This window comes from Anser brachyrhynchus (genome assembly GCF_964034855.1).
Source record: "Anser brachyrhynchus genome assembly, chromosome: Z".
NCBI lineage: Eukaryota > Metazoa > Chordata > Aves > Anseriformes > Anatidae > Anser > Anser brachyrhynchus.
Window position 1 is genome coordinate 37,787,303 of NC_137697.1, and position 24,339 is coordinate 37,811,641.

A 24,339-nucleotide genomic window follows, 5' to 3' on the forward strand; every position below is an offset into this window, starting at 1 on the left:
ATATATATTATGCCTGCAAAATGGGATGTCTGCATTGGTGAGCAGCCAGCAGCCTGGATTAGCAGATCCAGGTGACAGAGACTTCTGTAAACCTGGTATGCTGCCCAAAGACGTTCTGCTGAAACTAAGACTAGTCAAAATACACAGTTTGAGAAGAACAATAGAGACATGACATGAGATGGACTAGTGCTCTTGATGATGATTTCTTATGAACTATAGGAGTTTATTAGCAATTACTTTCATGATAAAACAGGAATGGGGTAAGAAGCATCCAATTTCTTCAACTGATAAGAAATTGAAAATAAGGAATTATATGAGGGCAAGGTGTCCTGCAGAGGCAGACTACAGCCGTGCAGGTTGTTTCAGCATCCCCTGCACCCAGAGCCTCAATTCCTCAAACTCTGCCATGGGAGACAAGCTAGGGTCCAGGGCTTCATAAGTAGTGTGTGCCTAATACCCACTGTATACCCATGTAGGGGTACAAACTGCTCAGATGTGACCATCTCCAGGCTCTCAGGAGTGGCCCCAGAAGGGTTTCCCCTGTATGGACAGCGAAGACTCCACAATCTGTAGTCCACATGACCTCTCTTCTCTTCAGGAGTGGCTCTTCAGTAGGACCACCATCACTGCAGAACTTTGGCAAAGACTTTAGGTTGTAATTTAATTTATTCTATTCATATTGTGCTTCCAGTTGGCTATTTCTGCTTGTCTGAGTTGCATTGCTTTGGCTAAGATATTCTTTCTCAGCTTCTAACAACAAGATTTTACCTTGTTTGTCTCTTAATCTACCACTGGGCATGGGCAACTTCCAGGTAAACAATATGCTCCCAACTTGCCTTTTCCTTTCTTCAGCTTAGTCTGATTTTTCCATCTCTCAAACTCTGACCAAATTGCCATGGGGTGAGTACAGTTTTCCTCTACACATTCAATACCCTAGTGCAGAATGTCATATCCCTTCTTTATAAACCATTGTCCTAGATCCTTCTATCTACCACATACTCTACACTTCCACCTCTTTGTAGTGGTCCCAGTAATAATGGAGATTCAGTATCTGGAGATACAGACATCAGTAGCTGATAACTATTTCACCTAATGAGTCACTCTAAACGCACTTAGTTATGAGCTGCAGTTGTCTAACAGAGGGATCCAGCTAACCACACCTATGTAGGAACACAGTTCTTTATAATCCTCCCATTAAGCACACATACCACCAAACAATTATGCTTCTGTAAATGAGTTGCTTAATATGATCTAATTAATAAATAAACTATAATCATACTAACAAATAGCACTATTACCACTAATACTATTGATACTAGTAGTAAACAACATTAGCAAACTTCATATGACACTGTCTTAAGGCCATAAAAAGTCACTCACTGCTCTCCGACTATTCTCTACTCACCCCCACCACAAAGTGGCCATCCCCTCACACCACAGGGCCTGCACTCCTTTCACCCAGCTATGAGGGATGTAAGTTCTCTGAATGCTTACCGGTATGATTTATCTAAGGCTAGGTGAGTATGACTGGGTCTGTAATCCCTCACAGGAACAGCACATGCAATTTTTGCTGACTTTGCTTCTTCAGCTGTCATCCCTGAGTGTGCTTCTCCTCTCCTCAGGAGTGCCCAGATTCCCATTTCCACCTGTGCCAGACTGCTGAGGAACCGAGACTGCTCTGTCACTGCTGAGCAGGTGGCCACAGGGCATCAGACAGCCACCCCACGGCGTGGAGCAGCCAGGCCTTGTCTAGACAAAGAAACAGGAGTACAGAGGTTGAGCTGACTTGTGGATATTTACCTAAACTAGGAAAAGGAAACGAGAGAGCTGGTTTCAAGTATCATTTCTGAGTGGCTAGAAAATGCTTATATGATATGCGTAATGCATTTTTTGTTTGTTTGTTTGTTTCTGCTTCTAGAGAAACACTGGTAGAGGCCATGGTCTCTTTTAAGCTGGCATAAGCTTATGTTTGAGTTGAAGACAGACTTTGAAAGACTTTGAAGAATGTATTGATGTTTTCTATCATATGTATCTCAACATGTCATTAGATAGATTGCTCTTGCTTTAGAAATATTTATTTTGTATGGTTTTAATTGGTATTGATGGGTATTTAATTGGCATGAATGGATTATGTTCAGTACTATTATTTAAAGTAAGATGAATTAATTGTTCATAGTTTGTTCAAGGTCATAAATCTCATTGCAAAGTTACACTAGAAACTAAATGTTTAACTTGCACTGCAATTAAAACTGTATTTGAGGAATATGTATATTAAATATGAAGCAATTAACACATAATAGATGATCATAGAATGGCTTGGTTTCGAAGGGACCTTAAAAAGAGTTCCAACCCCCTGCCATGGGCAGGGACACCTCCCATCAGACCAGGCTGCCCAAAGCCCCATCCAGCCTGGCCTTGAACACCTCCAGGGATGGGGCATCCACAGCTTCTCTGGGCAGCCTGTGCCAGTGCCTCACCACTTTCTGAGTGAAGAATTTCCTCTAACAGGTAATCTGAATCTCATCTCTTTTAGTTTAAAACCATTCGCCCTTGTCCTGTCATTATCTGCCTGAACAAAAAGTTGCTCTCCATCTTTCTACGAGCCTCCTTTTAGGTACTGGAAGGCCGCAATGAGATCTCCCTGAAGCCTTCTCTTCAACCCATCTCCAGGTTTTCTCTGAACATCCGCAGCACAGGAGAGGTGCTCCAGCCCTCTGATGACTTTCATGGCCCTCCTCTGGACCCACTCTAACAGCCCCACATCCTTCTTGTGCTGGGGGCCCAGACCTGGACGCAGCACTCCAGGTGGGGCCTCACAAGGGCAGAGCAGAGGGGCACAATCACCTCCCTCCACCTGCTGGTCACTTTTGATGCAGCCCAGGATGCAGTTCGTCACCGTCCTCCACCTGGACATGGAGCCATTGACCACCATTTTCTGGGTGGAGCCATTCAGACAATTCCTTATCCACCAAATTGTCCACCCGTCAAATAATGTTTGAACATTAGTCTCTGAATGGAGAAATGCTGAGATATCATTACTTATCAGTAATCAACAAATCAGTTTTACAGTGACGTTTAGGATTATCAATAATTCAGTATAATCAATAACTGATATCTGATACAATTTATTCCAAAAGGGAGCATCCATTTGTTCTCATGTAAGTCCTAAGAATGTCCTTAATTTTGTGATAGTAATGTATTCTTGTCATCTGAACTGTGGAGCTGCATAATGTTTGTCCTCTGGAGACAATTGCTCAGAAAAATATTTGGACAGAGATTGTATCTCAACTAGTACTGCATCTCTTCTGCAGCAGCAGCTGCAACAAGATCAGTGATAGTCTGGACAAAGTGCTAAGGAAAGAGGGATTTTATCTTTGATAAGAAATTGCTGTTTCCTCAACTTAATGAGATTTTTTTTCCCCCCATAATACAGAATGCCTGATGATGCAGAAGTTTGCATCTGATGCATCACACAAACAGACAATATTAGGGTGTATGAAAACAGAACAAAAACATACCAGACATGTTACAATTCTTCCAGCTGTGACCTCATTTGTAATGTTCTGCCTAGCCACAGAACATTAGCTTGAAGAAAGGATTAAACAAGTGGATGGTGCACTTAACAAAAGACATTGAAATGCTTTGTTGTGGTAGGAGGTAGAAGATTTAGCACTGTGCTTTTTTACCACTTCATAGAACAGCTCTTAGTTGCTTTCCCTGATTGTGAAAGCACCGACCCTGGGGTGAGTGTGTGGCAGGAATGCCCCAGAGCCTGTCTCTGCAGAGACAGGAGACCCAGCCGAGTCCTCTCTGGGAAAAGACAGAAAAGCTGCCCTCTATTTTTAGCCCAGCACTGCTATTTGAGTGTGTAGGACAGGGGGATCAAGGTGACTCTGTCAACAGAGAAAAGGGAGATCGGGGCAAAAAGGTCCAACTGATCAAGCTCCTGGTTCAGCTGTGGAAGAAGCTCTTCTTTCCCTTCCCGTGACAACTATACTTCATGGATATAGAAACCCCGTTAGCAGAAAGGGTCATTTAAAATACAGCTTGTTTTCTCTCTGTTCAGTGGATGAAATCTGGCTGCAGCTCTTACGCTGCACTCGCAAAGCACCTTGTCTTGATGTCTGTATTTGAATAACATGCTCCTCGTGTCTCATGAAGCACAATACAAATACTTTCAAAGACTCAGAGTGTTTAAGTTGCACTGAGAAGAAAGGTAGATAACCAGCCTAGTTAGCAGGTGACAGTTAATCTCTCTCCAAATCTACCAAGTTACAGCTTGGGACTGTGTATGCCCCTTTTGGTTTCTGTGAAGGTCAGACTCAGACGGCATCTTCTCACCGATGGATAATTTCAATGACTGCATTCCCCGAAATTTAGCATGCAGGTAGCAGTTATTCAACCCAGGAAGCAGCAAGATCAGAACCAGGGGTGAATATAGGAAAGTTCTTTAATTACCCTGAAAAAAGTCATCACATTAATTGTCTCCAACTCCTTGATGGCTATAAAGGAGGTTTAAATCTTATCCCGAATCATAAGAATAGGACAACTCCATTTTCTCTGGCTTCAGAGTTGTTTTCATAAAACTGACCTCTGAGTTGTTTTGCTTCCTTCCCCATCTGCCCCTACACCCCCGCCAAAAAAAAAAAAAAAAAAAAAAAAAAAAAAAAAACAGAGCTGGGAAGAGCTACTGATGCATTTATTTTTATTTATTTTTTAATAAAGGCATGAATTTGTGAAGGTTTTTGTCAGTCGAGAGATCAGAAGAGTAAGATATACAATGTGCCTTTTGATAATGGCTTTCAGGGATGCTTAATGCAGACAGCAAAGACCAAGGTCCTGATACAGTCTTCTGCAGAAAACTCTTAGCATCTGAAATACCATATTGCTGCCACACGCAGGTTGCTGTTAACTGTTATTACCATGTGGCTGAGGCAACAACAGAAAACAACTGCTAAGGTATTCAAAAGGATGTTTCAGTATTTAAAGACAAAGACATGCTCCTGGTTTTGCTGCTTGCCGTTTTTGAGTTTTCTTATTTCTACATTTCAGAAAGTTTGGGTCTCTTCTCCTGAATGTGGTCCTCCAAAATTAGTAGTGCTCTGTCTTCATGGCTTTTCTGAAGAAGGATCCGGATTTCCTTGTCTAATAATATAACAACCCAAATGTCACTACTTATCAGTGCAATCCTCAACAGAGACCCAGAGAAGCTACAATGCTGAAAACTGGGTGCAACAGTCATAATTTTAAAAGCAGCTAGCATGGACCCCTATTGAAGTGTATGTAAAATATTTCCGCATTTCAAACAGATTTGTAAGATCTTTGGTGAAGACTCTTGTAGGGCTGGCAAGCAGAACCATTTCAAATCTAACATATGATCTTTATACATGGTTATTAACTTTCTTTTAGATACTTCAGCGTTATTGAAGATAGCATCTTTTTTTTTTTTTTGCCATTGTTAAAGGGATGGATTTTAAAGATTATAAATCATATAAAATAATCTGTTATCTCAAAAATCAGTTTCAATGGACTGTGTTCTAATGTGGCATACTCAGGGATACATTCATCCATGACAGGTTATAAACAAAAGCTTACTGTTTTTCAGACACTTGAAGTATAAAATCTCATGAACTCAAACATACTTTGTAACTTTACTTGACTGTGTTTATTTTTGAAAAATATATGGGATCTTAAAAATAGTGCATTAACTAAACAAAGAAGGGACAACTGTGGGGCACATTATGATTTTATAAAAGTCATTTTATCTGCATGTTTATCATCTGCTTATGAATAAAGTCAGCAAATTCTTGCATAGTTGTGTTATTTAAAGAAAAACAAAAACTTTATAGAAATTTATTTTATAGCTGTATGACTTCTTTCCACTCTTTTTATTTAATAAAACTCGTATTTTTTAGATGACACGAAGATGATTTCTCCATCTAATTTGAACATCTCTGTTTGCCTGTGTGTAAGGAGAAATAAACATCGCCATGGACTCACTATTAAAAGCACAAAGGCTGGTACAGTGCATTATACTAGACATCATTTTATGTCTTGGGGTTGATGACACACATTACTTCCTCAGAATAGTATGTGCCAGGCTACAATGAGTAAAAAGATAAACTCTACAGAAAAGCAGAGTTTTCTTCAGAAACACCAGGCAGAAAAAATAGCCTTGTTACAGGTGTCCTGGTAGAAAATATTCTTGCTTCAAAATAAATAAAAAAAGCAAAGTTATCACGCATAATGTCCTAGTTATAAGAAATGCTACCAATACTTAATTAATGATGATAAGAATTTAGGAGGTGACATGGCAGATGAGGTCTGATGTAGAAGAGCCTGTCGTTTATCAGCAAACACTGCCAGATGCTTGAGATGGACATATAAAAAACCTCATGGTCAAGGTCAAAGATAGATTGCCAATCTACTCTCCTACTGCCCAGGGTCTGTGCTCTGATACTTCCTGCCTCCTGCATTCTCCTGAGGAACCTGACCTCCACTACTACAAAATCTGTCATTGCTAACGCATTCCCAGACAGTTCTTCCTTGCCAGAGAGCAGCAGGTTCCGCTGTATATCACCCGCTGTGCGTACCCCCTGGTTGGCCCATCCAGTATTTATTTGGATAACTTAGTTGTGCAAGCTGTCCCACCACATCTCAGCCATAAGCACAGACATTCCTGATTTGGATTAAAATGTGACCACCATGTAAAATGTGTCTGTTTTAGTTCAGCCCTCTTCTTCTTTGGAGTTTCAGCTACTTGGAGTGGCACGGAACATGATGAAAAAGGATCTACATGTTCTTTTCTATTTCCCAGTTTAAGACAGTAAAAGTCTACAAAGAAAGCAATGTGCACATCCAGAAGACAGAGACCCTTTAGCATGTGAGGTGGATGAAAACATTCTAGGTTTGCATTTTTGAGACATGAAGTAATAACTTTTTGGTTTAGACGGAAAATAACTTTTTGTTGTAAGTGCCTTTTCCAGCCTGAACTTATGAAACTTAAAAAGAAAAGCATGTTCAAACAAACTGGAAATAAATGGCAAGATGTACAAGATTCCATTCACATGATGAAGTGCGGATACTGATTTTACATTTTTAAGATGCTCATTGGATAAAGCTAAGGTCTGTCTCGTGCATTAGCATCTTTTATCTTTGACTGTGTTTTGTGGGTTTGACACGGTAGCATTAGGGCATCTACTCTGAAGCCCTGAAATGCGTGGATGTAGCATTTGCCAGGGGCTCAGTATTAGCAAGCCTTCGACATATGGTATGTGTAATTCTGTTTTCATTTAACCACATAAAAGGCAAAATCTTATAAACAGTCAGGTAAGTTAGCAGTAAGCGTCTCTATGATAGCCTTTAGTCTCACACAGATGGCTGAAATTATACGTTTACTGACTAATGACAGAGTTGAAGGGCATATAGTCATACGCGATGGCAGTAGCACTCAGCCCACTTACAGAGTCTTGGGCATTAAAACCTATTGCTCCAAACCCTGGTCCATAAAGCCTGCTGTATAAGTTGATTTGTGAAGTCTTCATGGGAAGAGGGTGGTCCAGGGTGGTAGGTGACTCTTCTTGGTAAGGAGTTCTCCTAGTCCTGAATATTTAGATAGAAAATCAACAGAAATGTACAAAGTGTTTAATTCCAAAAGCACCATCTCTAATGTGCAGGAAGGCATGGGGAGGTGGGGGTCGGCTTCTTCTCACGGGTAACTAGTGATAGGACTAGAGGGAATGGCCTCAAGTTGTGCCAGGGGAGGTTCAGGTTGGAAATGAGGAGACGTTTCTTCTCAGAAAGAGCAGTCAGGCATTGGGACGGGTTGCCCAGGGAGGTGGTGGAGTCACCGTCCCTGGGGGTGTTCAAGGAAAAGTTGGACATGGTGCTTAGGGACATGGTTTAGTGGGTGACATTGGTGGTAGGGGGATGGTTGGACCAGATGATCTTGGAGATCGGTTCCAACCCTAATGTTTCTGTGATTACCACAACATACGTTGCCTATGTCATATGAGCCGACCCCTTTAACACAGCTTATTTCCCTGCAGTACTAAAAGCTCTGTTTTTCACAACTGAGATTCTCCGTGGTTTTTTTTTTTTTTTTTTTTTGAGTTCATGTCCAGACAAGCCCAACAGGTACACAACCACACGGGCCGATAAGGAAAGCAGCAGCACAGAACTCAACCCCGGAGCTTCCTCTCCCGGCCCACTTCCAGCCGTGGAGCACAACGACGAGCCCCCGCCGCCCCCACCTCCCCACCCCCGGGGGGAACCAGGCGGGGACAGGAGGGCGGCCACCACCGACACCCCGCGGCCCGGGGCGGGCCGGGCAGAGCCACAGGAAGTCGGCGCCCGGGTGGGCTGGCACAGGGGGGCGGGCGCCGGCCCGGCCCGGCCCGGCTCGGCTCGGCCCAGGCGGCGGCGGGGGGCGGCCGTGCCCGATGTCGCTGCCGGTGGTGCTGCCGGGCTCCTGCTGCCCGGTGCCGGGGCTCTCCGCCGCCCCTCCGGCGGCGGCCGCCTCGGCGGCGGCTCCGGTGCCGGGCTCGCTGCCCGCCGCCGACCCCTCGCTGCCGCCGCTCCGCTCCCGCTGCTGCCGGCCCGGCGTCGGCGGCCCCCCGCCGCGCCCCGCCGCCCGCTCACCGCCCGCCCGCCGCCCCCCGGCCCCGCTCCAGGCACCGGCCCCGGCGCCGGGCTCCGAGCTGCTGCCGGCCCGGCCGCTGCTGTCGCTGGGGCTGCTGCAGCTCGTCCTGGGCTGCTGCATGGTGGCGCTGAGCTTCGGGGCGCTGTCGCTGAGCGGCGCCCCGCAGGTGAAGAACGCCTGCCCCTTCTGGGCCGGCTCCTCGGTAAGTGCCGGGGGTGGGCTGGGGAGCTCCTGAGCGAGGTGCCGGGCTCGTCCCTGAAGTGTGGCAGCCCTAACCGGGGGAGGGGGACCCAGCCCGCCCCGGTGCCGGTTTGGTGTCCCTCCGGACAGTTACCTGGTTTCCAGACGAGCCTGTTTACGTCTGTGTAAGCTGTTTAACCTATGCTTGTGCTCCCAAAGGGTTTTAAAAACACACGTGTGGACTGGGAAAGTCCAATTGCTTTAATAACAGCAGCAAACAAACTTCGCTTTCTTAATGCTCTGAAACAATAACGTGTTCGGTCTCGAAAAATTACCAGGAATGCCTTTCAGGTGCAACAGCATGAGTGAAAAAATTTAGCCCAGCAGCAAGTTGGAAAGGTAGGAGGCAGCTGAGAGCTGGAATTGAGGATGCGTCTGCTTTTTCCTTTCCAGATGCGACATCCTGATTGCGATGCACTGGTTAAGTGCGGGTCAGGAAAACTTTGAGGAAGGCTTTGTTTTCGTGCACCGTAAAGCTTTAACAAATGTACTGAAATCAGCCTTGCTGTCCTTAATCCAAAGCCCCAATTCGCATCAGTATTGATGCGCTCAGTTTTAAAACCATGTGACTATTTTGCACTCAGAGAATTCAAAAAATACTTAGTTATGAAACTGCAGAGTTATGTATGTGGTTTTGCAACACTGGCGGTGATAACACGAGGTGTTTCAGCTAAATCATAAACGAGTGTTATGCTTGCTAGATCAGATCGGTCACATCAAGTTAAAGAGGTAACCAAAGGTTCACTGGAAAGGTCAGAAGCGGGCAGAGCAGCACGAGGGAAGCGGCAGGAAGGGGCAGTCGTGGACACCTGATGAGCTGTTGGAAGTGGGTGACCATGGACGGGGACGGCGTAGACAGTTTTTAGATTTGCTTAGCCATGTTTCAGGAAAACACGTCCTCGGCTGAAAGCAATATTTTGGCAGTTGATGAGGTGGGAGTTGCTGCTATAACTTTTTGCCACCGCGGATGTTTTCTGGGTGGAAAACACAAGAAAATAGTAGATGAAAGTGTCAGTTCTGATTGTATTATTTCACAGGATAAACCTAGGAGTGAAGAACCTCGTCAGCACAGGCTCTGAGTCTCTGCATCTTCACAAAGTGCATCTTCACATCATCCCAACATTGCTTTAGCACTCCAAAGGACCTTTCATCAGAGCAACGATGAATACATAAATGGCATTTTCTGAACAGTTGTTGACTTCTTGGTAATACTGTTTTTTTAATGTTACAGGTAATCTTATCTGGAATCATAGGCTTAACAACATGGAAGAGGCCAATGATACTTCTGGTAAGCACGGATTAAAACTTGTTTTAAGGGTATAAAGACCTAAGCATCAGAAGATACTTGGGATTTAATAGTCATTAGTTTAAAAAAAATCCACTTCTTTCTCCTTGAAAACATAGACTATACTATTGGGTCTCTTTTTTCAGATTGTAGAGCCATAATTATTGAGGGAGAAGTCAAAGCCCGCAAAAGGCTAAGTTCCCTCTAGGAGTCTCTGTTACGGGCAGGAGTAGACCATGTCTGGAGGATGTGCTCGTGTTGTTTACAGAGCACTTTTTGTGTTTGTGTAGGTATAAGAAAATACTAGTTTAGTATAAATAATTCGGCTCTCTGAGGCAGTGCTGCTTGAGCTGAAATAAGGCAATTGGTTTGAAAGCTTTGCTTATTTGTCCTTTGCTAGTGTCTGATAGCAGGTTTGAGCTCTAACCTAAGCATTGGTGCCTTGCACTATCCAGCGTTACTGTTTCAAATACAGTTGACATTACAATGTTCTGAGAGAAGTAAATCAATGTGCAGGGTGTGCAAGCTCTTTCTGTTTGTAAGTGAAATCTAAAGCTCTGCATCTCTCAACATTTCAGAGATGGGATTTGAAAAAAGCATTTGAAGGTGCTTTTTCTTCTTTCTTTTCCTTTTTTTTTTTAAAAAAAAAACATATCGTCGCTTCTCAAGACTGTTTCCAGGACAAAGCAATTGTTTTGTTTTTATGCAACGCTTCTTTGGGATGTGTGAGGTATCCACATTGTCATTGGTAGGAGGTACCGAGGATCAGAGAAGCGAGCTGTGGATCAACTGTGGTGTCTTCATGATGCATTATTTAGCACAACAGAAGCAGAACAAGTCTTTATACTGGTCCTGTGGATACAAGGAGGAGCCTGGTCTCTGGGGCACCCAGTCTGGAAGGACCATGCTTTTATGAAAATAAATGTAAGCGCCATCTCTCTCAAAATGCCTGAGGCTTGCAGGGTGTCGCCTTTTTCTATATTACATGTGTTCTGTGTTGTTTCTTGTTGCTGTAATTTCCTTTTTTTCTTTAAGGCCTTCTGAGCATAAACTTTGTGGGCCCTTCTCGTCTTACTGAAATACAAAAGCAGCAAACTCTTTCTGATCCTTTCATTTGTTTCCACTGATCTTAGGAGGGTCGAGCAGGCAAGAACAAATTGCCCGGGGATGTTGTGCAGCAGATGGGGAGTTCTGAGATGAGACCGATTAAAGCCTTGAGCAACCTGCTCTGATCTCATAGCTGACCCTGTGCTGAGCAGGAGGATATGCTGGAGACTTCCTGAGGTCCCTTCAATTACAATTGTTCTATGAGTAGATGATATTGTGAACCTATTTTTTCCCCTTAATTTTATGTATGTTTTGTAGAAGATTTTTGAAAGTCAGATAATAAAATGCAAAAAAGGAAACCAGTGCTAAACAGTTCAAAGGGCTTCAGTAAAAATAAAAATTAACAGGAAGAAACTAACTTTCAAAGGGAGTCTTGCATTGAATGAACTAGCTATGGCCTATCAAGTAAAGAATGTTAGTTTCTATGAGCAAACTCATTTTGGGCTAAATTTTTAATATACCCATCCTCTTGTAACCTGAACATTTTCTCTTGGTAGTTTTGAGTTGCTGTGTAAGTTGTAAAAGCAGGTTTCCTAAAGACCTAGGTAATGACAGTCATTGTACATAATGGCTTAGAGTTAGAACATTCATAAATAAGACCAGAAAATGCATTCAGAGCTAAAACAGATTTGTTTCCAGCTGTGACTGCCCTCTCCTTTTTGCTCCTTACGCAAGCCTCTTGCACTTACTCCTTGCAAATACACTTGTCATGGGTTCCTCTCACCAGGCTTGGACTGGGTCCCTGATCTCTTTGCCTGTTCAGAAATAGCGCAGAGCCGTGTCCCTGGCGCGAAGGCTGCAGTGATCACACGTCTCTCCTCCTGACAGGCCTTAGCTCAGGCAGGTGCCAGGTGTAGAAATTTCCTTTATGCGGCAAATAAGCAATGCAGAAAGGATTGATTTCACATGAAGGTGGTTTTATAAGATTGCAGCAGAACCTGGGTACTGGGCATGTTGGGTACCTGTGCTAGACCCATGCCTGAAATCTGAGGAGTGAGGATTATTCTGGGCATGTGGTATGAATTACCACGTTCTGCAGTGCTGCAATTTATACTAGCGTTTAGATGTGTTCATGAAGTGCCTTTGGACTGTGCTCAACAGTTACAGCATAAAGTTTGTGGGACTAGCAGTGGTCATTATCCTTTTTCATCTCTGGTTATGTCTTAATCTACAAATGCTCTTCTATTCATAAGGACAGGCCTCTTTCTTCTTATGCAGAGCTGTTGTCAGTTGCTCAGCTAGCTTTCATAATTTCATGTAACTACGCATTCCAAGTATCCTCTAGAATCCTTCATATGCATCCAAACCCCCAAATCATTTTGTTTCTAGCCCAAGTTGAGTAATTACATATAGATTTTAATTTGTCTTTGTGTGCTCTGAGAGCCTCAGATGAGGCTGCAGTTGAACTCCATTATTTATTCCTCCCTCATTTCCGGAGCTGGCACTTAAGCTGAATACCGGGTGGGTGCTGCAGAATGTCTTTAAGGAGGTGTCGTTCCTCAGATGAGCTTGCAGTAGGAACACGGTGTTTCTTGAGACTTCTTGTGTTAGCTTATTTTTATTGTCAGTTTGCAGTTTTTAAGGGACTTTATAATGGAGTTCACACTTTACTTCACCCCCTTTAAAGCATACCAAGCCTTTCTAGAAGGAGCCTGTTTGCTATTCTGACAAGGGATTTCAGAGCCTGAAAAACCTGTGGGAGTGCATCCATTTGTCTGCATCTCCTTTGCTGTCTGGTTCCTCCGATGAAAAGGCAGTGCCTTTGCTTACAAAGATTTCCCCTCTGTCTCCCTGCAGGGTGCTGGGAGAGGAGATGGCAGAGGGGGTGGCTGTGTATCGGTCACTGCTGTGCTTGGAAAAGGGTAGAGAAATCTGTCGGTTGCAGGCGATGGTGGGCCTCCAGTCAGTCCAGAGAGGGGTGGCTGTAGCAGAGCAATGGAAGGTGATGAGTGAATAACAGGTTGCAGAGTCAGGGTGCTGTGAGGCAAAATTGCATTGTAATCGGCTCCTTCGAAGGACGTTCTTGCAGGGCCAGCATGGCTTTCAGTGGCAGAGCAGCTGAGAAGCTGTGGCTCTGAAATCTTACCTTGCCTGTGGTTGTCTGAGGCTTTTCTCTCCTGGGTATCCGTTGTCAAGCCACTTCGGAAGTCAGCTTATTGCACTTGTGCTCTGAAGCTGATTTTTCCTCCTGAGGAGAAGCTTCCTCCTGTGTGTGCCTGCCTGAATGTGTTTATGGGGAAAGGGATTTTTTTTTCTTCCTTAAGTTGTTTGGATATTGGCTGTCAGTGGTTCAGGGCTGCATGCAATTTTCTGCTTGCAGAGAAGCTGGTTTCTTCCCATCCACTCTGAAAATCCTTCCGTCATCACACCTGTAAATCTTACTTTCAACTGAAGGAACCTGTCTTTTTTCAAAAAGCATACTGATTCCTCGTTGCTTGTTTGTTTGCATCCACATTAAGAGCAGCTCACATCTCTGACAGGCCGTGCTTGCTGTGGTAACCTCGGTCCTTGCTGCTGCACTGGTTCACACCAAGCCAACTGTGGTGGTGGTTTTAGCCAGCTGGGCAGCTGACCTCCACCACAACCACTCTCTCATGTCCACTCCTCAAAGGTACAGGGGGAGAAAATATGATGGAAAGGGTTCAGGTAAGGACAGCGTAGTGGATTTATGAGGCAGGGTTTTGGCAGCAGGGGATCATAGGGCTGGCTTCTGTGAGAAGAATCTAGAAGCTGCCCCATGTTACATCAGGGCCCCGCCGATGGGCAGAGCCAAGCCAATAAGTGATGTTGTTTGTGCCTCTGTGAGAGCAGATTGAAGAAGGGGAAAAAAAACCTGCTGCAGAACAGCAGCTGGGAGAGAGAGAGCAGTGAGCACCAGCCCTGCAGGCGCCCAGGTCAGTGCAGCAGGAGGGCAGGAGGTGCTCCAGGCACGCAGCAGCAGTTCCCCTGCGGCCTGTGGAGAGGCCCCTGGTGGAGCAGGCTGTCCCCCTGCAGCCCACGGGTCCCACACGGAGCAGATCTCCACGCTGCAGCCCGTGGAGGAGCCCCCGGTGGAGCAGGTGGATGTGGCCTGGAGGAGGCTGCGGCCCATGGAGAGCCCCCGCAGGAGCAGGCCCCGGGCCGGAGCTGCAGCCCGTGGAGAGGAGCCCACGCAGGAGCAGGGGTCTGGGGGGAGCTGCTGCCCGTGGGGGACCCGTGCTGGAGCAGTTTGCTCCTGGGGGATGGATGGACCCCGTGGTACGGAGCCATGTGGGAGCAGTGCTTGAAGAGCTGCTGCCTGTGGGCAGCCCCCGCAGGCTCAGTTCAGGAAGGACGGCATCCCGTGGGAGGGACCCCACGGGGAGCAGGGGCAGAGAGGGACCGTGAAGGAGTCTTAGGGACTGACCGCAGCCCCCATTCCCCTTTCCCCTGCACCGCTCCGGGGGAGGAGGTGGAAAAGGGCAGATGGGGGGAGGGTACTTTTGGTTTCTTTCCTTTGTTTCTCACTTCTCTGGCTCGTTAGTGGTAGACAGTAAATCTTACTGTCTCCCTACTCTGTTTTGCCCGTGACAATAATCACTGAGCGATCTCCCCATCCTTATCTCAATCCTTGAGCCCTTTTCATCGTATTTTCTCACCCTTCCCCTTTGAGGAGGGGGAGTGAGAGAGCAGCCATGGCAGAACTCAGCTGCTCACCTGAGTAAAACCACAGACAGGGAGATCACTCAACTGTTACCGTCATGGGCAAAACAGACTCAGCATAGGGAGATTAATAAAATTAATTACCTATTACTAACATGCCAGAGCAGTGAAAAAATAAAAACAGACTAAAACCACCTTCCACCCATCCACCCTCTTGTGTATCCTCCCCACAAGCAGTGCAGCGGAATGGAGGAGTGGGGTCTGCGGTCAGTCCCTAACGCTTCGTCTCTGCCACTCCTTCATGGTCACTTTCTGCCCCTGCTCCCACTTGGCTCCGTACCACGGGGTCCATCCTTCACCCAGGAGCAAACTGCTCCAGCACGGGTCCCCCATGGGCGGCAGCTCCCCCCAGACCCCCTGCTCCTGCGTGGGCTCCTCTCCACGGGCTGCAGCTCCGGCCCGGGGCCTGCTCCTGCGGGGGCTCTCCATGGGCCGCAGCCTCCTCCAGGCCACCTCCACCTGCTCCAGCGGGGGCTCCTCCACGGGCTGCAGCGTGGAGATCTGCTCCGTGTGGGACCCATGGGCTGCAGGGGGACAGCCTGCTCCACCAGGGGCCTCTCCACAGGCCGCAGGGGAATTTCTGCTGCAGTGCCTGGAGCACCTCCTGCCCTCCTGCTGCACTGACCCAGGGGTCTGCAGGGCTGGTTCTCACTCATCTCTCTCCCAGCTGCTGTTGTCCAGCAGTTTTTTCCCTTTCTTCAATCTGCTGTCATGGAAGCACAAACATCGCTTACTGGCTCAGCTCTGGACAGTGACAAGTCCTTTTGGAGCTGGCTGATGCTGGCCCTTATCTGACATGGGGCAGCTGCTGGACTTTTCTCACAGAGGCCACCCCTGCAGATCCCCGCTACTACAACCTTGCCCTGTAAACCCAATACACCAACTCACTTGGATTTGACGCTGTGCCCAGATAACTGTAATGCCAACTTTGAATTAAGGACATCTCTGCCAGCTGCTCTGTACTGGGTTTCTGCTGCTGGAGGAAGGTTTGGCTGTCGTCGCCCATGGGAGGCAGGAGCACCGCGGGGAGCATGGCACAGAGCAATCAGAAGCAGGCTGCTCATGGGGCAGAGAGCTTCGGTGGTGGCTGCCTGTGCTCTGGAGCCCTTCCTCCACCATCCAGACATTAACATGGTGGATGCAGGTGGGGTGAGTGTGTCTGTCTTTCAGCGGCTTCAAGCACTTTATGGTTCCTTGGTCAGACAGCGGGCAAGCTCTTCTTTTTGTGTCACTGTTACAGACGTGGTCAGCTGTTGCGTGAAAGACAGTGGGGTTTTGACTTGGAAAGTACAGGTTGTGTGCTCTGTGTGATTCTGTATTCTTCTGCTGTCCTAACTGTGGTAATCACGGGGGTTTGGAATTTCTGTTTGAAACATTCCTTCGCTGAAAGGTGTTAATATTTCTATTTTTATGGCAAAAATGGATGGGTCTTTACTGCAAAACAGAAGAGCTTATGGAACTCAAGTATATATTTAAAACCTTGAAATATTGTGAAGAATAAATTTCCAGTAAACCTTTTATTTAATTGAAAAATTTTATTAGAAGAAAAATGTTTCCCAACCAGTTTTAAAAAACAAGATTTTTAAGGGTAACTACTGTGTTCTTGACATCTGCACACTGACTGAATTGCATAGATTTAACTAAGATTTAATGTCTATGCCAAAATATATATTATTTACTTCCTCATGAGCTGTCATTCTTAAATTTTAGCTCTGCTAGCAACAGTAGAAAGGACTGTGAACAGAAGCTGCAGATCATGACCTTAACAACACAACAATCTGTCTCTAGCCATGAGCTTTGTAGTGGGCAAAGTCATTTGGTTTCAGTGAGAATTACTGTAGTGGTGCCTCTTTCTCTGCATTTTAGAAGTCACAGAATCACAGAATCGTCTAGGTTGGAAGAGACCTCCAAGATCATCTAGTCCAACCTCTGTCCTAACGCTAACAAGACCTCCACTAAACCGTATCACTAAAGCCTACATCTAAACGTCTTTTAAAGACCTCCAGGGATGGCGACTCAACCACCTCCCTGAGCAGCCCATTCCAATGCCTAACAACCCTTTCAGTAAAGAAGTTCTTCCTAATATCCAACCTAAACCTCCCCTGGCGCAACTTTAGCCCATTCCCCCTCGTCCTGTCACCAGGCACGTGGGAGAACAGACCAACCCCCACCTCTCTACAGCCTCCTTTAAGGTACCTATAGAGAGCAATGAGGTCTCCCCTGAGCCTCCTCTTCTCCAGGCTGAACAAGCCCAGCTCCCTCAGCCGCTCCTCATAAGACTTGTTCTCCAGACCCCTCACCAGCTTCGTTGCCCTTCTCTGGACTCTCTCGAGCACCTCCATGTCCTTCTTGTAGCGAGGGGCCCAAAACTGAACAAAACTGAAACTGAAGTCAAACAGCTCAGTGTTAATGTCGTGACCCACATGTAGGTCTTCACCATTAATTCAAGAAATGGCATTCATATAAAGGTTTTAAAGTCAGTCTACACCAGTGAAAAGAAATACACTTTTAGTTGTGAGACTCTATAAAGAGCCTTATGTGTAGCATAAGTCAGGTTTCTTCTCATTTTGTTATCATTTATTTTGATGCTGAAAAAGCCTTTTACTTAGTCATATGGGATATTTTAATGCTGCGTTAAAAGTATGAGGCAATTTTTTGTTAAATGAGGTAGTTTGTCTTCTACTTCTGTGTCATTTTTTTGTTCACAGGTATATTGCAGGTCTCCATATGGCACAATAAATAAACTGATAGAAAATTAGTAAGGTCATATAATTAATGCCTATTTATTGCTATTACTGCTGTGTGTATGGAAAATCAATACACTGGATTATCTTTTCCTAGAAGGATGCTTATAAAGACTATACGTAGGACGTAAACAGGTATAAGAGTTAATGAGTGCAGAGCACGTGTTTTTCTTTCACTCGCTTTTTAAGTGCCTGCTTATGCGTGAGTCATGTGAGTGCATGTTAAAGCAATTCCTCCTAGCGGTTAGATACTGGCTTCAACAGTGGCAGCAGCAGGACAGCACACAGCCTGCCTGTACAGAATGAGTTATAAGGTCAGGGCCTTACCGTGTAAGTTTGTCCTGCTGCTGCTGGAGCTCCCATTGACACTAATGAGAAAACTCCACTGACTTCAGCAGAGTTAGCTTGGTTGGCTGACACCATTTAGACGGGGTCCTCAAAAGGCATGAGGATTTTTTTAGGTGGAAAAGATCACACATGCAGGAGATTAGCAAATACTGTCTCTGACATTAGAATACACTTTGCTTTCTTATAGTTTAATTCATATAAATGTTCATCAAGACTTTCTGCAGCTGTTCACAGTCCATGTCTATCTAATGCTCAAAAGATGAAGGGCAGTGGGCCAAACTAAGCTCATAGTTTGAGTTGTTTCTATTTTTATCACTGCAGTTAAGACTAGTTACCTCTATTTTGACTTTTAAAATAGCCTGCCTGCCTTTGACTGCTCATTCTAAGGGAAGCAATATTTTTCTCCTCGTTCACATATGGAGGGGTTCTTCTTTTACTGGGATAAAGTGGACCACCTGCTTTTACTTGTAGGTGAGTAGCGATGGAGAAGGTGTTTAAATTTGCATCTGCAGTAGAACGTATCTTACAAAGCAAGCTGACAAGGTACAGGTTAGATAAGCAGACGGCGAGGTGGGTTGAAACCTGGATGAATGACTGGATCCAAAGGGTGGCGATCAGTGACACAAAGGCTGGCCAGGGGCCAGTCAGCAGCATTGCACCCTAGGGGTGGTTACTGGGGACAATGCTATTTAATATCTTAATGAATGATCTAGACAGCAGGACAGAGTGCACTCTCAGCAAGTTCACAGATGATACAAAACAGGGAGCAATGGCTGATACACCAGGTGTTGTTGCGTCCCAAACAGTGACCTGGAGAGCTGGAGAAGTGGGTGGAGAGGAATCTCGAAGTTTAGCAAGGGAAAATGCAGAGTTCTGCCCCTGCAGAGACCCCAGGCACCAGTACATGCTGGGGAATTAACTGCTGGAAAGCCCTTCTGGAGAATATCCCCAGGGGTCCTGGCAGACAACAAGCTGACCATGAGCCAGCAAAGTGCTTTTGTGGCAAAGAAGGCCAATGGCAGCCAGGACTGCGTTAGTCAGAGACTTGCCAGCAGGTCCAAGGGAGGTGATCTTTCCTCTCTACTCAGCACTGGTGAGACCCGTCTGGAGTGCTGGGTTCAGTTCTGGGCTCCCCAGTACAGGAGAGACATGGACATACTGGAGCATGTCCAGCACAGGGCCACCAAGAGATGAAGGGACTGGAGTGCCTCTCCTGTGAGGAAAGGCTGAGAGGGCTGGGACTGTCCAGCCTGGAGAAGAGGAGGCTTCCATCTGCGTAAATACCTGATGGAAAGGAATAATGAAAAGGGAGCCAGACCCTTCTCAGTAGTGCCCGTTGACAGGACTTGAGGCAGTGGTCACAATATATGAAATTCCATCAGAATGTAGGACAAATGTTTTTGTACTGTGAGGATAGTCAGACACAGACACGGGTTGCCCGAAGGGGTTGTGTTCATCCATGGAGGCTCTCAGGACCCAGCTGGACATGGTCCTGCGCAGCCATCTGTAGGTGGCCCTGCTTGAACAGGGGGCTTGTACCAGATGACCTCCAGAGGTCCCTTCCAACCTCAGCCATTCTGTAAAAATACTAACCAGTGATGGGGCAGAAAGAAAAAGGGTCTTTTCTCTTGACAAGAGCTTGACAAATGAGCTGAATGCTCATTCCTGTCCACTAAGGGATGTAAATGTATTATCAACTAGGGTTCAGATCCTGATAATGTTTTAGGTTGTATGTGGAAGAATTATTTTTATCTTCTGCATCTTTAATGGGAAGTTCTGTATATTAAATTTTGCAGTCACAAATAGGCTATGCATATAATAAAAAACAGATTGTGTTTTTATTTTTACATAAAATTTCTGGTTTACAGTGCCTTGAGTTGAACGTAGATGAAAAACATTCTTTGCATGAGATACCCTTAGAACTACTCTGACAGACTTGGGTAACTGGGATAATCTAGACAAAAGTGTAAGAAAAGGTATTGATTCACTTGAGTGCTGAGAAAAGAGTTAATTTAAAAATAGAGATTAAAATCTGTGGTTTAAATGTCTGTACATAAAGACAAATGACACTCAAAGTGCTTCCTGTCATTAAAAACCTCTTATCTGTGGTTTTATCGTATTTATAAAACTAGATGTTCCCCATAAAAAAAATGCTGTTCCCCTTAATATTGATTGTTCTCAGTATGTCTAGAACACAATAGTCACAATTCACTTCAGAGAAGTACTAAAAGCTACTTTGTTTGTTGTTTTTTTTGAGGTTAAAACTTACCTTATGTGGTAGTGTTACAATTCTGTAAAACGTACAGAGATGACATGTTGTAATTTAAGGAATGAGCATGAACAGTAAAGCTCTTCAGCTCTTAGCCATTCAGGAGTGATTATTTTTCCCTGAAATTAAGTAAACAGGATCGTAAATTGGTGCAGTGGCTCTGATTTATTTCTGGTCCAGATGTCTAGGTAGCTAACCATGATACATCAGCTAAATTTATTTGGAATGGTATCACTGTCTTTGTGAATGTTTGGGGAGGTCTTGTTGGTGGGCCTACTGTAAAACTACCTGGAGCAGAACTGAGCCCGTGTCCATCACAATCTCCTTTTTCTTCCACAGCTTTTTGTCATCTCTTGCATTTTTAGTTAAGCCCTTCCTAATACAAAGGAATCTGAGTGAGCAGATCATTATTAACAAGGACTCTTCTGGACATAAAAGACCTGATGCTTGCTTTGTAGGACTGAGTGCTTAAAATGTAAATGTGTTGGGGTGTGAATCTGTTATTTTTATTTACCTTTGAAGTATTCTTCTCACCTATAGTAAGAACTTCCTTGTCTCTCTCAAGAAGTACGGAAAAATATTTGCATGTTTGAATTGGGACAGGAGAAGTTCTTGCATATGTTTAAAATCCATATCAACAGAGTCTCATGTAAGCACAGATTGCAGACTGGGAGAAGAACTCACTGAGAGCAGCCCTGCAGAGAAGGACCTGGGGGTTCTGGTGGACAAAAAGCTCGACACGAGCCAGCAGTGTGTGCTTGCAGCCCAGCAGGCCAACTGTGTCCTGGGCTGCATCAGCAGAGGGGTGGGCAGCAGGGGAGGGAGGTGATTGTGCCCCTCTGCTCTGCCCTTGTGAGGCCCCACCTGGAGTGCTGCGTCCAGGTCTGGGCCCCCAGCAGAAGAAGGACATGGGGCTGTTAGAGTGGGTCCAGAGGAGGGCCATGAAGTTGATCAGAGGGCTGGAGCACCTCTCCTATGAAAAAAGGCTGAGAGAGCTGGGGATGTTCAGCCTGGAAAAGAGAAGCCTCTAGGGTGAACTTATTGCAGATTTTCAGTACTTAAAGGGAGCATACGAAAAAGGTGGAGAGCAGCTTTTTGTATGGGCAGGTAATGACAGGGCAAGGGGGAATGGTTTAAAACTAAAAGCGGAAAATTTAGATTAGATGTTAGGAGAAAATTCTTCACTCAGAGGGTGGCGAGGCCCTGGCACAGGCTGCCCAGAGAAGCTGTGGATGCCCCATCCCTGGAGGTGTTCAAGACTGGGTTGGATGGGGCTTTGAGCAACCTGATCTAGTGGGTGGTGTCCCTGCCCACGGCAGGGGGGTTGGAACCAGATGATCTTTGAGGTCCCTTCCAACCCAAACCATTTCATGATACGATTCTATGACACGATATGATTCTACTCTACTGTGGATTTCAGAAGTTTTGCAAACTTTTTAAGATGCTTTGCACTTTTCTGCATGCCTTGCCCTAGTTCAGTGGGGTGCTGGTTACGTGGCAGTTGGACAATTTTGAGGACCTTTTGGAAAACAGTCTGGGTAGAAAAGTGCTTTTAAAAATTGATTGGATCAGAAATAGAACTTTTTTGAGGGCTCCGGAAAATCTTTAGCTACCTGTGCTTTTCAGTAGTTGCATGCATTTTATTACTGCACAGTTAGTGCAGGATAAGCTGAGAGAGAGAGACAGTAAATGTGTTCAAAGTAATAATCTGCTTTAAGATTGATCTTATTTAAGATTAGACACCCAGGGGCACTTCAGTGAAGTCCCAGGGAGTTTTGGAAATTGCCCAGAAGGAAAGAGTCTTGAGTTTGGGAATGGGATTTGCATTGCCATAGGTTTCTTGTATCAGTTTTGTGATCCTGTTCCATCTGCTGTTGTCTTTCCTGTTTCAGGTTAACCTATTTGTTCTGCTGTCCGTCATCTGTGTGCTGCTGAACCTGGCTGGATTTATACTAGGATGTCAAGGTGCTCAGTTTGTGTCCAGCGTTCCTAGATGTGATCTGGTGAGCAGACGTAGAGATTTACACATTTCTTCGTAGCATCATCTCTCAAATTGGGCTCACAAAATGTGCTAATGTTGAGGTGCAAGTAATGCATGTCAGGTGGTAAAAATACAGCTACAGTGTGTTGGGGGTAAAAAAACAAATAAACAAAAAAAAAAGCTTGCTCTTTCAAGCCTAGACTCAATTCAAATTGTGAACACACTCACTGAAATCCACAACAGTGTTTTTGTTATCTGTGTTTATAAACATTTGCTTTTGGGGTGGGGTTGGAGTCTTCATAAACTGTTAATCTCTCTAGGGTAAAGACCCCAAAAGAGTATGTTGTGAGGGTTTTAAGAAAGCATAATTGGCCCAGAAATGGTTTTGTTTGATTTTATTGATAGCTGGGCTCTGTCTTCAGCATCTGAAGACACAGCTGATTGTGTGCAAGATAATTCCAAACACATATTTAGAAAATTCCTCTTGCCAGCATTGTTCACGAATTTTAATATAACAGTCACTTAAGAATTAGCAGAAAGGATTTTTATAGTCATCTGACAAAGATAAATCATTGGTAAAAGCATGACTAGGTACTGATGAGCTAACTGAAAAAGCCCAGTCAATATAGTGGGTGAGAGTTTATACAGTTTTGCTATACCTGTTCAGAACAACATATGTTTGTTACTTACAGAAAGAGCCATGAGAAAAAAAAATAAGGTAGATAAACCATTCTGTGTTCTCAGAACACTTCTACTGCAGGAAAAAGCTATCTGCACAGGAAAGGACGGATTGCAAAGGATTTTTGTCAAATGGGTGTCATAAGAAGCAGAAGAATTTTTGAATGAGAAACAGTGCAGTAATTTAAATAGAAAGATACAGGATCACTTAGTAATAAAGACGATCATGTATAAGGGCCAGAGGAAATCTTAAGGGTTAATGGAAAGATTTTTGACTATTTATTTTGATACACTTGCTGCTTCACAGAAAGCTATTGTTGGTTCCTTAACATGCCAGTCAGCCCAGTGCAGTGAGAGTCCAAGATTACAAGCACTTAATCAATATCAACCTACTGAAGCAGCGTGGAGAACTGTTAGTGTTCTTCAAGACAAGGTGGTTAAACATTTCAGGACTTTTGGAGCATTCTGTGGCTGGAAACATAGGGTACAGTGAAAAGATGTTCCGAAAATCATTAATTACTCCATGAACTGACTTGTGTAAGTGGAAAACCTTTGACGCAGTGACTCTAGAGAATTTGACAGCTAATAAAACAATTATCTCAAGGCACACCAATGTTGAATTTCTACTTGAAAACCAAGATAACGACATTACTCCAAAAGTTGCAAACAGTGCTGTACAGGTTTAACTGTTACTGGTTTGATCGGGTTGAAGTTACAGTTGTGGATACTATTCTGTCCCACAGAGATGCAGAATATATATACCCATGAATCAAAGAATGTGGCTTATGTATTGGTCAAGAGCTTCTAGGCTGCTAGGTATTGCAGGAGCTTGGATACTAAAATTGTTCAGTAATCACTGCAGCTTTGATTAGATTTAAGTTGTATTTAAATGTCTTGAGCTTATTAGTAATGCTCTTTCAAATAAGAGGTATGTGTAATACAGCTCTGTGATAGGTGAATTGTACATACTGAACTGTACGAATTTCATTTTAGAAGCCTGTATTCCAGTCTGCACTGTCTGAGATACAGTTTAACACAGGCTCTGTATTATGCAACTGAAAACGTTGTGTAAAACAGGTAATAAATTTAAAAGTGTGCTTTTTGTTTTTAAAGGTGGATGTGGGTGAAAACAAGATTTGTTTCTGTTGTGAAGAATTTCATCCCACTAAATGCACAGAAAAAGAGAATGCACTGAAGCTCTACCCAGTGAAGTCATGCAGTGCTGTTCACCTCCTTCTTAAGGTACCCTGCACTTGCTGCCTAAAATGACTGCTTGGATAATGTCCATACTTGGGTAGAAACGCAATACTGAAGTAATGTTTTTACTATGAAAAATTCTGTTATCTTCTGGTCTTCTACACAGAA

At 44.7% G+C, this 24,339-nt stretch overlaps 1 protein-coding gene across 2 annotated transcripts in view; it reads left to right on the top strand.

Moving 5' to 3' along the window:
• The first annotated feature begins 8,349 nt into the window (after positions 1 to 8,349).
• ENTREP1 (endosomal transmembrane epsin interactor 1) overlaps positions 8,350 to 24,339 on the top strand; it is a 30,571-nt gene continuing 14,581 nt past the window's right edge. The window contains exons 1-4 of one of the 2 annotated variants that reach the window (XM_080574840.1): positions 8,350 to 8,843; positions 10,113 to 10,169; positions 22,208 to 22,318; positions 24,088 to 24,216. In XM_080574840.1, coding sequence (XP_080430966.1) covers positions 8,442 to 8,843; positions 10,113 to 10,169; positions 22,208 to 22,318; positions 24,088 to 24,216 — 699 coding nt within the window. In that variant the 5' untranslated portion in view covers positions 8,350 to 8,441. The remainder of the gene's footprint in view (positions 8,844 to 10,112; positions 10,170 to 22,207; positions 22,319 to 24,087; positions 24,217 to 24,339) is intronic. The other variant, XM_080574839.1, reaches the window with a different exon arrangement.